The following is a 12,791-nucleotide window of genomic DNA, read 5'->3' as shown; positions in this document are numbered from 1 at the left end:
TTTGGGATGATGGATGATTTTTCTGAATTTTAGTTGGAATGTTCTGTCCATCATCTCCTGCATTATCATCATTGTGTGTTTCTTCCTCAGATTCAGTGACTTTAGTATCACGTGTTGTGCTAGATGTTGCAACATCTGGGGCAACACCTCCATTTTCTAGTGAGATTGGAATTTCCAGTAGGTCTTCAACGTCATCTTCAGCTATTTCTTCTTGGGATCATGATCAGTCCTGATCCTTCTCACTTTCAAATTATGGAAATTTGCGATCCTTGTAACCAATTTTTTAAAAGCATCGAAGGTGTCTGATTTTTCCCTAATAAAACTAACCCATGAAAACCGTGAGAAATCATCAACACATACAAAAGAATACTTCTTACCTCCAAATCTTTCCACTTCCATAGGACCCATAAGGTCTATGTGTAGCAATTCCAGATAGCATGTTGTCCCAGATGTTGGCAACACTGGGTACGACATGCGAGTCTGTTTTCTTTTTTAACAATCTCCGCACACATATGGTATTCCAGATGAGAGATTAGGCATACCTCGTACTGCATTGTACTTACTCAAGTTCTTCAAGGTTTTGAAATTTGCATGTCCGAGTTTTTGATGCCAAAGGTCAAGTTCGGTGATTTTCACATGATTGCATGAAAGATTTTCACCTAGTTGATAGCAATTATCTGAAGACCTTGTACCTGTCATAATGCACATGTTAGTTTTATCGAAAACTTCACAAGTATGTTTATCAAACTTAACAAGCAAATTATCATCACACAATTGGCTTATGCTTATCAAATTTGAATTTAATCCATCAACATGAAGCACGTTGTGGAGCTTTGGTAGTCGTTCAACATTCAGTGTACCCTTTCCAACAATTTTTCCTTTAGCTCCCCCTCCATAGGTCACTCTACCACAATTTTGTTCAACATAATCGATGAGATGTTCTTTTGAACCTGTCATGTGGCGTGAGCTTCCACTGTCAAAATACCAATGACCTGAAGTGTTAGTTTTCAATGAAGTATAGAAAACATTACAGTGAGTTTTTACCTTTGGTTCCCAAATTTGTCTTACTGTAGGTCGATAGTTGAAGGTGCTGCGGGAAATGTTGGACAACATTCGGGGCAACATCCGACTCGACTTTCGATTCATGCATTCATCTCTGAGTTTAAAACAGTAGGGCCTGATATGTCCAGGCTTAAAACATTAATGACATACATACCTGCGTTTTCTTTTCTTAGGAACGGGTGCAGCATGTTGTCTTTTTGGAGGAGCTCTTTTGATTGATGGTGTGGGTTGAGGCTGTGTACATGTATCAGCTTTTCCTTTCACAAAGACAGTTGAATTTGAGAATTCACCAATTTCGAACACACTGTCTTTGAAACCTAAGCCTTTCTTGTCATCTCTTCCCATCAAAAGTATGGAATCAAGCTTGGATGTGCTTGAATTGAATTTGGACAAAGTCTCAGTTGCCCTTTGAAGCTCATCCTTGGTCTTGTCAAGTTCCAAGTCCTTTTTGCTCATGATTACTTCAAGTTTGGCAACCACAGCTGTTAGTTCAGTGTTCTCCTTCATGAGAGTTGAGTTAATCTTGTTTCTTTTGGTCCAATCGGCATACAACTCCTCATAAAGTTTCTGTACGCTTTCAAGAGTAATTTCTTCATCATCAACTTCCAACTCATCATCTACACTCGAATTTCCAGAAGTTGCAGATTTAAGAGAAATTGATTTTGAACACATGTTGCGTCCAGGAGTGGCAACACCTAAAAGATTCACTTGTAGCCAGCGTTTGTCTTTCAACAGTGCAGTCAAGGAGGTATTCATTTAAATATTTCTGTCAAACAAAACAAAAATCAGAATCAGCACTTAGTATACCAAGAGTAGGCTCTGATACCACTTGTTAGGAATTATATTGTTCGACAGAAACTAGTGAATAATAAAAATATCAAAATAGGATGTAAAACTGTAGATTCGTGTTTTATCAGAATTAAATATTGTGGCAGATGTTACAACATCTCGGACAACATGCAGCGGAATATTAACTTTTATAACACAAATTCGTTTAAAATAAATAAATAAACAAGATTAAATATGCACAAGTATAAATACTTGTGCGGTGCCTTGTGACAAAAATTAATCACTAGAAAACCAAATCGTTTACACAAAAACCTATCACTAGTGATTATTACGAAAATCAATTTCCTCAACACTTTGAGAAAATAAAGCTTTCTAAAAACAAATAACCTGAATAAAAACTAAAACAAGTAAGCAAAACGTGATGTCAAAAACTTTGGAGCAACAAAACGATCTTTAGCCAACTTCGTCACGGATGTTGTCTGATGTCTCCAACACTCAAGGCAACACGCGGTATCTGCACTCTTCACAACAGCAACGTCTTTGTAGAATAATTTTCTCCGAAGAACACGACGTGCGAAAGTATTATATGAATTATTGAACGAGGAAGAGAGAGAGCTTATCAATGTCCTTGATCTCCTATTTATAGACTTTTTATTTATCTCCACAAGGAAACCTATTTCACAAGAAAATTAAGAGTTTAATTAGAAATAAACTCTTTATAAACATTAATACCATATCTCATTAAATCATTATTATAAATTATATATTAAGAAGATCTTTATCATAAATATAATATCTAGAAAGCAAAACTCAATATTCCACATAATCTTATCAAGAAGGAAATTAAATTTAAGTAAGATATTATATCACAATAAAATCTTAACATAATTAGCTAGAAAGGCAAAACCATAATTAAATATTAAATATCATATCAACAAGGAAGAATATATTAGGGAAATTATTTAAGATAAGAAATCATATCAATTAAATAAAGAAAATATATTTCCCTTCAATGTTCAATTGAATCTGAAATGTGAAAAGGATATATTTTCTAAACAGATGGTTCCTGATATACATTGAGAGTTTTTATCGATATTGAAAGAATGAGTAAATTTGACAATTTATTCTTTTTTATAAATTTTTTGAAATAAATGCAACTGGCACTTCCTGCTATGTTTTGAAAATCTTGAAGCTTTTATTAATATTTTTATGTTACTGGGCACGATAACTGTGAAAATCGAGTACACATTAAATGTGTTTTGGAATATGTTATTATGGTTTAATTGTGGAAAACCCATTTCTGTTAGCTAGTTTTGTGAAGTTTGTTGTAACTAGTTTACTAGCCTTCCATATTTATAGCTTGGTTGTTTAGAATCTGTTGTATCTTCCTTGTATAGTGGTTTAATTGTTATGTTCTCGGGTATATATACTTGGTTATCTCAATGGAATAAAGAGATTGTTTTTCTCCAATATCATTACTTTCTACATGGTATCAGAGCTAAAATGGAGAAAACCGATCAAACACTTGATCTGCCATCACCTCATTCGTCCCACAATTCCGAACAATATGTACCCCAAATCACACACCACAAACTCACAGGCCACTATTACGTACAGTGGTCTCAATCTGTGTTGATGTTCATATGCGGACGAAGCAAAGAAGAATACCTTAATGGTGGAGCCAAGGAGCCAAAACTCGATGACCTTTCTCATAAAGAATGGAAGGCGACAGACAGCATGGTGAAGACTTGGCTCATCAGCTCGATGAATCAAGAGATCAGTGAAGATTTCTTGATGTGTCACACAGCAGCAGATATCTGGGACGAGGCTCGGTCAACCTATTCGAGTTCTGACAATACATCTGAGCTATTCGAAACTGAAAGCTTGGTGTATGAACTTCACCAAGGGGATAAAAATGTCACACAGTTCTATAGCCAACTAACACGTATGTGGCAGAAGATTGATTTGTACGAGAAACACAACTGGGCGTGCTCAGATGACAAACAACTCTTCAACAGGGTAACCGAAACCAAGAGAGTATTCAAGTTCTTATCTGGACTCAACAAAGAACTTGATGAGGTACGTGGTCGAGTACTCAGCATCAAACCACTACCAACACTGCGGGAAACATTCTCCATGATCCGCCATGAAGAAAGTCGAAGAAAGGTGATGATGGGATGTCCATCAAACACTACAGGGGGACTCAGCCTCAGACATGTCAGCTCTATACTCAATCTCAGACATACAAGCTAATGCTGCAAAAGCCTCCAGCGATAGCAAGACCAGAAAACCTCGCCCTTATTGTGACCACTGCCGAAAGCCAGGACATACTCGGGATACCTGCTGGAAGATCCATGGCAAACCACTAGATTGGAAGCCACGAAACAAAACTGATCAGACTCCACAAGGGAATTCAGTGACCTCAAGCATGTTAAATCAAGAACAGCTAGAGGTAATCCAGAACCTCATCAACAAGGCTATCTCCATCAAGGCTTGTGTACCGAGCCCAGTACCTCCCAATCCTAACTCCGGGAATGTTGCACAACAAGGTAATCAATCTCTGGCCCTACATGCTACAGCTGATCACTCGTCGTTGATAATCGATTCAGGAGCATCAGATCATATGACAGGTAATAAAGCACTGTTCAACACCTACACTCCATGCAATAAAAGTATGTCAGTGACCATTGCAGATGGATCAAAATCGAGTGTTGTAGGCATGGGAACAGTGCACATATCCAACTCTCTTGAGCTCAAATCTGTTTTACACATACCACAACTTAAGTGCAATTTGTTGTCAGTTGGAAAGCTTAATAGTGATTATAATTGCCTAACAACCTTCACTTCTCGCTCATGTTTTTTTCAGGATCAGGACTCGGGGATGATGAATGGATGTGCTGAGCTATGTGGTGGCCTATATCTACTCAAAAGTAATCAAAAACCACCTCTTCAATGCCATACAGCCAGCCCACCTATGCCGTGCCTTACTAGTTCTTTTCACTTTACAGTTAATAAAGATAGTGAGATTATGTTTCATCATTATCGTCTAGGGCACCCTAACTTTATGTATCTTGAGCACTTATATCCATCATTGTTCACTAATAAAAAGGCAAAGCATTTTTCATGTGAGATGTGTCAATTTGCAAAGCATACACGAAGTTCATATTATCCTAAACCATACACCCCATCCCATCCTTTTTCTATGATCCATTGTGATGTATGGGGACCATCCCGGGTCTCTAATCTCAAAGGAACTCGGTGGTTCATACTGTTCGTCGATGATCATACTCGTCTTAGCTGGGTGTACCTTATGAAAGACAAGTCTGAAGCCTGCCAATTGTTCAAAAACTTCCATGTTATGATACAAACCCAATTCCAGGCAAATATCAACATCTTTCATACAGATAATGCTGGTGAATTCTTTAATGATCAACTAGGTTGTTATTTTAAAACACACGACATAGTCCACACTAGTTCATGTACCAAAACCCCCCCAGCAAAATGGTATTGCAGAACGGAAAAACAGACACCTACTCGAAGTTGCACGCTCACTCATGTTTACAACCAATGTGAACCCAAACACTTATGGGGTGATGCTGTTTTAACTGCCACTTTTCTTATAAATCGCATGCCATCACGAGTCTTAAAGTTTCAGTCTCCGTGTCAAACTCTTCTCAAAACATACCCTTCAACTAGACTAATCACCACCATCCCACTCAAATATTTGGGTGCGCTGCCTTTGTACATCAATATGGTCAAACTAAACTGGACCCAAAATCCATCAAATGTGTCTTCCTAGGCTACTCGGCTACTCAAAAAGGGTATAAATGTTTTTCACCCTCTCTCCGCAAATACTTTACCACAATGGATATGACGTTCGTGGAACACAGTCCATATTTCACTTCCACTTCGATTCAGGGGGAGAACTCTAGTGAATCTCATTCTCAGTCATGGATGTATTTCAATCCAGATCCGACCACAATCAACACCATACACACTTCCTCTAGTTCCACTTCAACCCCACCTCACACTCATGTGCAGCCAACCCCAAATCATCATGCCAATATCCATGAGGAACCACAGACACACATCCATGAGTAACAGGAACCAAGTCCTGATTCACAGCTGCAAGACGATTCACCAGGTAACTCATCTAATGTTGTCACTACTGATAATGAGCAAACTGACTTGAATGTGCCTATAGCCCTGAGGAAACCAACCCGGTCATGTGGCCCATACCAACTCAGTGACTATATCTATTATGGGAACCTGTCATCCAACTTCAGAGCATTCCTATCACAGCTGGACAAGGTAACGATACCTCGCTCAGTTGAAGAAGCCCTAGAGATACCGGAGTGGAAGCAGGCTACACATGAGGAAATTAGAGCTCTTGAGAGTAATGGCACCTGGGAGATCACATATTTGCCCCATGGAAAACGAGCCGTTGGTTGTAAGTGGTTGTTCACTGTCAAACACCGTCCGGATGGATCAATCGATAGGCTCAAATCCAGACTTGTTGCAAAAGGATATACACAGGCATATGGGGAAGATTACAGTGAAACCTTTGCACCTGTAGCTAAATTCAACACGGTATGTGTACTTCTCTCACTGGCAGCTAACTTAGATTGGCCCCTCTTCTAGTTGGACATAAAAAACGCCTTCCTCAATGGTGACCTCGAGGAAGAAGTTTATATGCAGATTCCACCATGTTTTTGCGATGAATCCAACAGGAACAAAGTATGCAGGTTGAAAAAGTCATTGTATGGTCTCAAGCAATCTCCTAGAGCATGGTTTGATAAATTTTCTCGAGCTCTCAAACAGGATGGTTTCACTCAAAGCTATGCCGACCACACACTATTCACAAAACATACAACAAATGGAAAATGTACCATTCTCAGCGTATATGTGGATGATATTGTGATCACCGGAGATAACTTGGAAGGCATAAAGGAACTCAAAGACAGTCTCAGCTCATTGTTTGAAATGAAGGACCTCGGCCAGATGAAGTACTTCCTTGGCATGGAACTGGCTTGATCAAGTAGAGGAATCACAGTTTCACAGAGAAAGTATACTCTGGACCTACTCAAAGAGACAGGTATGACTAATTGTAAGCCGGCTGCAACTCCTATGGATCCCAACATCAAATTACAGGTCAGAACTTCAGAAGAATCTGTAGACAGGGGGAGATATCAACGTTTAGTTGGGAAGCTAATTTATCTAGCACACACTAGACCAGACATTGGATTCGCAGTTAGCATGGTTAGTTGATTCATGAACAATCCCTCAACTTATCACATGGAAGCAGTCATGATGATCCTCAAGTACTTAAAAGGCACACCCGGTATTGGTTTATTCTTCAAAAAGTCACAGATACGAACAATTGATGTTTACACGGATGCAGACTGGGCTGGTTCAGTGAGTGACAGGAAATCAACTTCCGGGATGTGCACGTTTGTATGGGGAATTTGGTGACATGGCGGAGTAAGAAGCAAAGTGTCGTAGCACGAAGTAGTGCAGAAGCTGAACTCCGAGCTTTAGCTAGTGGTGTCTGTGAAGGAATTTGGTTAAGGAAACTCTTAGAAGATCTTAAAATTACAGTGAATGGTCCGGTACGCTTGCTGTGTGATAACCAGGCAGCAATTAGCATATCAAAGGACCAAGTTCAACATGATCGTACTAAGCACATAGAGATCGACCGTCATTTCATCAATGAGAAGATTGAAGGAAAGGAAATCTCAATGAACTACGTCTCATCAAAGCTTCAAGTTGCTGACATTCTTACTAAGGCACTTCATCGAGCTAAATTTCAAGAAATGTGTAGCAAGCTTGATTTACTTAACATCTACAATCAACCTTGAGGAGGAGTGTGGAAAACCCATTTCTGTTAGCTAGTTTTGTGAAGTTTGTTGTAACTAGTTTACTAGCCTTCCATATTTATAGCTTGGTTGTTTAGAATCTGTTGTATCTTCCTTGTATAGTGGTTTAATTGTTATGTTCTCGGGTATATATACTTGGTTATCTCAATGGAATAAAGAGATTGTTTTTCTCCAATATCATTACTTTCTACATTAATGCATTAAACTAAAATATTTAACTGTGTTTTGGAATATGTTGTAGGACAATAATTGTATCCCTTGCAATCAATGTGAATCGAATCCATGACATTGGCTCTGATACTAATTGTAGGACCGAACGCTTGTCACTTTTACCAAAAACTATAGCTGATGGTAATTATATAACTCAAATCTTTTAAACGGTATAGCAGCTCAAGCGTCATCGTTCGATCGCTCTACCCAGCAGAGACAATTATATCACCTCAACAATTACCCTACAATAATTGCACTCCTTGCAATTGATGAGAATCGAACACATGATCTTGGCTCTGATATCAAGTGTAAGACCGAACGCTTTCGATCTGCTTTACCAATAGCTATAATTAGTGGTAATGATTTAACTCAAATCTTTTAAACCGCATAGTAACTCAAACGCCATGGTTCGATCGCTCTATCCAGCATAAACAATCATTGCACCTCAATATATGTTATTATGGTTCAATGCATTAAATTAAAATATTTAAATTTCATGTTGAGATTTTAAACAATGCATCAATATCCGTTGCTTTTTAATAATGTTTGAATATGTAAACTAATTAAATGTCATGAGCTGGTTTGATTATTGAAATATGTTAATATCTTTTTATACATTTAAATTTAAAATTTATGAGTTTGAAATGTGGTTTGGAATCCCACATTATTGCCAATGAGGCATTAAAATATAATATTAAAATTTTATGTTAAGATTTGAAATAACGTATAAATATTACTTAGTTATGTATAAACTATAAAGTAAATAAATTCAGTTTCAATTGTATAAACGTTAATTGAATTTGTTTTACATTTAATCATGTCATAAGCTGCTTTATTTATTTTATATTATGGTAAAAAAAAAAGGCAAAAACTTGTGTGAGACGGTCTCACGGGTCGTATTTTGTGAGACGGATCTCTTATTTGGGTTATCCATGAAAAAGTAATATTTTTTATGCTAAGAGATAAGTATCTCTTATTTGGGTCATCAATGAAAAAGTATTACCTTTTATGCTAAGAGTGTTACTTTTTATTGTGAATATAGATATGGTTGACTAGTTTTACAGATAAAGATTCGTGAGACCGTCTCACAAGAGACCTTTTTGGCAAAAACTTGTGTGAGACGGTCTCACGAGTCGTATTTTGTGAGACAGATATATTATTTGGATCATCCATGAAAAATTATTAATTTTTATGTTAAGAGTATTACTTTTTATTGTAAATATCGGTAGGGATGACCCGTCTCACAGATAAAGATTTGTGAGACCGTCTCACAAGAGACCTGCCTTTTTTTTAAATGCCCTGAAAATTAAGGAAAGTTTAATGAAGCATGTGAGTCTCAAATAATTAATTATTGGTGATTTGTTGTTATTTTCGAGCTAAGAAATACGTTGTAAACAGGTTGATAAATGTGAAATATCGGATCTTTTAAAAAGAAGTACCTAAATTTGAGGGGTGGAGAGGGTAACTACAGAAACAAAAGCAATTAAGGAATCACATGCATTTGCCTATAAGATTTTATTATAGAAACCAAAATTTAGAGATGACAATAGGACAGTGCCATCAAATTTTATCCCCTTTCTCGTGATTCGTCCACTCTTCTAGCTAATCAGGGAATTCTCATCCTTGATCGTATCACGTCCCTATCCTCGCTTCAAATACACATTTGAGTTAGCGAATGAATATATTTTTTATTAATTCTTACCATTCTTATTATTTATAAAATAATTATAATTATTCTTCATGATGATTATTATTATTGAACGGGTTCGGGGATGGGGTAGCATCCCCATACCCACCCCGATTTGGTATGGAAATTAAAAAAAAATCTACCTCCGAACCCATCCCGTTTCGGGTATTCCCGTTGGGTTTCGATTGGTTTTGTTTAATTACTGACATAACATTAAATAAGTTAGTATTTTTCGATATCACATAGGAAATTTTCAATATTATGTCAACATTCTACCGAAATACGGCCATAAGCAAAAAAAATAAAAAATCAAAGTTAGTGCATCAAAGCCAAACTGTGAAAAGTTAGTTGATCAAAACTCAAAATTGAAAAGTTAGTGAATCAAAAAAACTTGAAACGTCCTGCCCTTTTTATTGCTTGAAAAGTACTAGAAATTTTTTTTTTCTAACTTTCATCCATCACATGAAAATATCTTTATAAAATATTTTTCCCTTTTTAAAATAAAATACCAACCATCTAGCATTTTAAAAATCAAGTGCAATAGTCATAAAAATGAAATCGTCGCATGTTTACCAAACCTAAAAGCAAAAAGTTTGAAAAGTATAGCTCATACTAAACTTCTCAAAAATCTCTCAAATCATAAATAAATAGTCTTAAAAACCTCTAACTTAAAATCATAAAACGTAATGCGGAAAATAGTAGCGCTGGTCCTCGGGTTGTGTGCGTCTTCAGTCCAGTCAGATCATCCGTCAAGACCTCCCTCATACCCACCTGCATCCATCACACCTAGTGAGTCTAAAGACTCAACACACCATAATCTTGATAACAAATAATACATATAAAATCACATGTAACAGTGAAAAATACTTTTACGTAAAATACATTTCATGACATGCAAATATAATCTTTTTAACTTTTTCCTTTATCCTTAACATGACATAACACATTTTAACATGAACATAAACCTTTTCCTTTCTCCTTTGTTGAATTCAGATCGTTAATTGTGACTTTCCTCACATGACATGATCGATGGATCCATCTATATATAACCATAGTACTGGGCGGCGGGGACATCAGCGACGCTCTCACCGGTCAACTGAGCCTTGGCCTAACATGATCGAATAGAAATACGATCGTCGGGGCTCCCTCTGGGACCATCACCCTCACGACGTCGCCATTATTAACGAATTAGTCACAATCACTTCACCTCCTTCAACATTTTTTTTCCATTCACATCACTTTATAAAAATCATGAATAACATAACATTTTTCATTTTTGAAACCAAGCATGCAACATGTATTTTAAATGTCTTCCTTAAATCATAAAAATCAAACAGACATTTAAAAATCATAATTTAATCGTGAACATTTCATAAACATTTAAAATTTGACATAATATCATGAAAATAGCATTTAGGGCACTGCCATGACGCTTACAAATTTTTAGGTGTAAAAAGATCGTTTTACCCCTAGAGGTAAAATTTTACGTTTTTGACTTTTTCTTAATTTCGTTGACTCTAACATGTCCCAAATAATTATTTAAGCTTACACGAATTTTCCCATAATTTTATTTTGCTTAAATCGATGACTTTTAAATTAATCTTTAAATGTGACGTATTAATGAGTTTTAATCTCGAATTAACCCAAACCTTAATATAAAATTCCCAAATTAAAAACTTAGACTTATAATAATTATTTAAGCTTAAACCTAATTTTTCATAATTTTATAAAGAGTAAAACTAGGCTTTTCAATTAATTCGTTAATTAGCGTTTCGTGCGGCGATTAAATCCCGATTAAATTCAAAACTCGTTATTTTGATCTCAAATTTTTAACATAATCTTTTTAGTATTATTCTACCCTTCCAAGTCATGAGCCACACCCGTGGACCCATGGATTCAATTTTAGCTTTAATATTTTCGTTTTTGACACACTAACGAACCCACCGAGCCATCTCCCAATTTACTCGAGCCACGCCCTAGCCACCTCGAACCAAAACCTAGCCAACCCACCTAGGGACCCTCCTGACCAAGCCCAGCCCGAAACACCAGCCCTGGCCCGCTCAAAAACCTCCTGGAACTTGACCCAAAATCTGCACATGTGTGTGTGTGGTGTTCTAGTATCCCAAAAATCCACGCTTACGCTGCGCTACTCTGATAAAACTTAAATTCTAGAAGGTCTTTACGTCTCTTTGATCCCAATTAAATTTTCCTTCTAAATCCTTAAAAATCCTTGATTAAAATTTCTTATAATACTAAAACCAAGATATCCCAAGGTTCCAAATATTCTTAAAAGTCTAAATCATCAAAATTCTTACCATATAACCCATTCAATTCGCACTTATTGCTAAACTAGGCCCCAAATTCCTTAATATTTGCAAAATAAATTCTTAATTTCCTCAAAAAGTATCTTAAATGGATCCTTAATTTCGAAAATCCTACGATTAACCCATAAGTTCTTGGCATCTTTAATTTTCTGCTACGATTTTCCCATAACATAATCTCGATAGTTTTAAACTTATTTACCCAAAAATCAATTTCTATGACCAATCTTACCTTTCATCAAAACTTAAAATCCCAATTTATACATTTTCTTATTTCCAAAGTCGTTGCAATCCTCGAATAATTATTCATTACGTCTAATTCCCAAAAATTAATTCGACTAGTAACCATAAATCGTAAATATTTTCTTAAAAAATCTACGTGTCCCAAAACTTTCATAATCTTCACGATTAACTTATGGCCCAAAAAATAGAACTTCAATACTAAACCCAAAAATCAACATCGTCCAATTCCACCACAAAGCCAACATGCGTTAAAATCAAATAATTTCTTAATTCATATTGTATCACGTATGAAAATTCTAATGCATATAAAACATATATCCTCATACTGCTATTAAACATGTGACGTGAACATATAATTCATGTACTTATGCAGGTAACACCATAAAATCAAATAAAGCATGTAAAACTTACAACTTTGAGGCTTGATGACTGATCTTTCCGGCGCTGATGGTGGCACAACTCTTTACAGGACCATTGCTCTGATACCAACTGAAACATCCTGCCCTTTTTATTACTTTAAAAGTACTAGAAAATTTTTTTTCTAGATTTCATCCATCACATGAAAATATTTTTATAAAATATTTTTCCCCTTAAAATAAAATA

At 36.2% G+C, this 12,791-nt stretch overlaps 2 protein-coding genes across 2 annotated transcripts; both read left to right on the top strand.

Moving 5' to 3' along the window:
• The first annotated feature begins 3,354 nt into the window (after positions 1-3,354).
• LOC140972555 (uncharacterized) lies at positions 3,355-4,021 on the top strand. The gene is made up of 2 exons (XM_073434965.1): positions 3,355-3,930; positions 4,004-4,021. Exons 1-2 carry the CDS (start codon positions 3,355-3,357, stop codon positions 4,019-4,021), a joined length of 594 nt encoding a protein of 197 aa, XP_073291066.1.
• Positions 3,598-4,898, top strand: LOC140972421 (uncharacterized). The gene is made up of 2 exons (XM_073434855.1): positions 3,598-4,400; positions 4,718-4,898. The coding sequence occupies exons 1-2, from the start codon at positions 4,067-4,069 to the stop codon at positions 4,750-4,752; spliced, it is 369 nt and encodes a 122-aa protein (XP_073290956.1). The 5' UTR covers positions 3,598-4,066; the 3' UTR covers positions 4,753-4,898.
• Positions 4,899-12,791: the final 7,893 nt, after the last annotated feature.

The sequence above is a fragment of the Primulina huaijiensis genome, chromosome 3 (assembly GCF_012295235.1).
Source record: "Primulina huaijiensis isolate GDHJ02 chromosome 3, ASM1229523v2, whole genome shotgun sequence".
Lineage (NCBI taxonomy): Eukaryota > Viridiplantae > Streptophyta > Magnoliopsida > Lamiales > Gesneriaceae > Primulina > Primulina huaijiensis.
The sequence above is the reverse complement of the archived record's forward strand: the minus strand, read 5'-3'. Positions and strand labels throughout refer to the sequence as shown.

Excerpts from the sequence above, each read along its gene's own strand:
- LOC140972555 (XM_073434965.1), top strand. The coding sequence starts at position 3,355 with ATGGAGAAAACCGATCAAACACTTGATCTGCCATCACCTCATTCGTCC.
- LOC140972421 (XM_073434855.1), top strand. The coding sequence starts at position 4,067 with ATGTCAGCTCTATACTCAATCTCAGACATACAAGCTAATGCTGCAAAA. Across the intron at positions 4,401-4,717 it reads CGGGAATGTTGCACAACAAG|GATCAGGACTCGGGGATGAT; the intron begins GTAATCAATCTC and ends TGTTTTTTTCAG.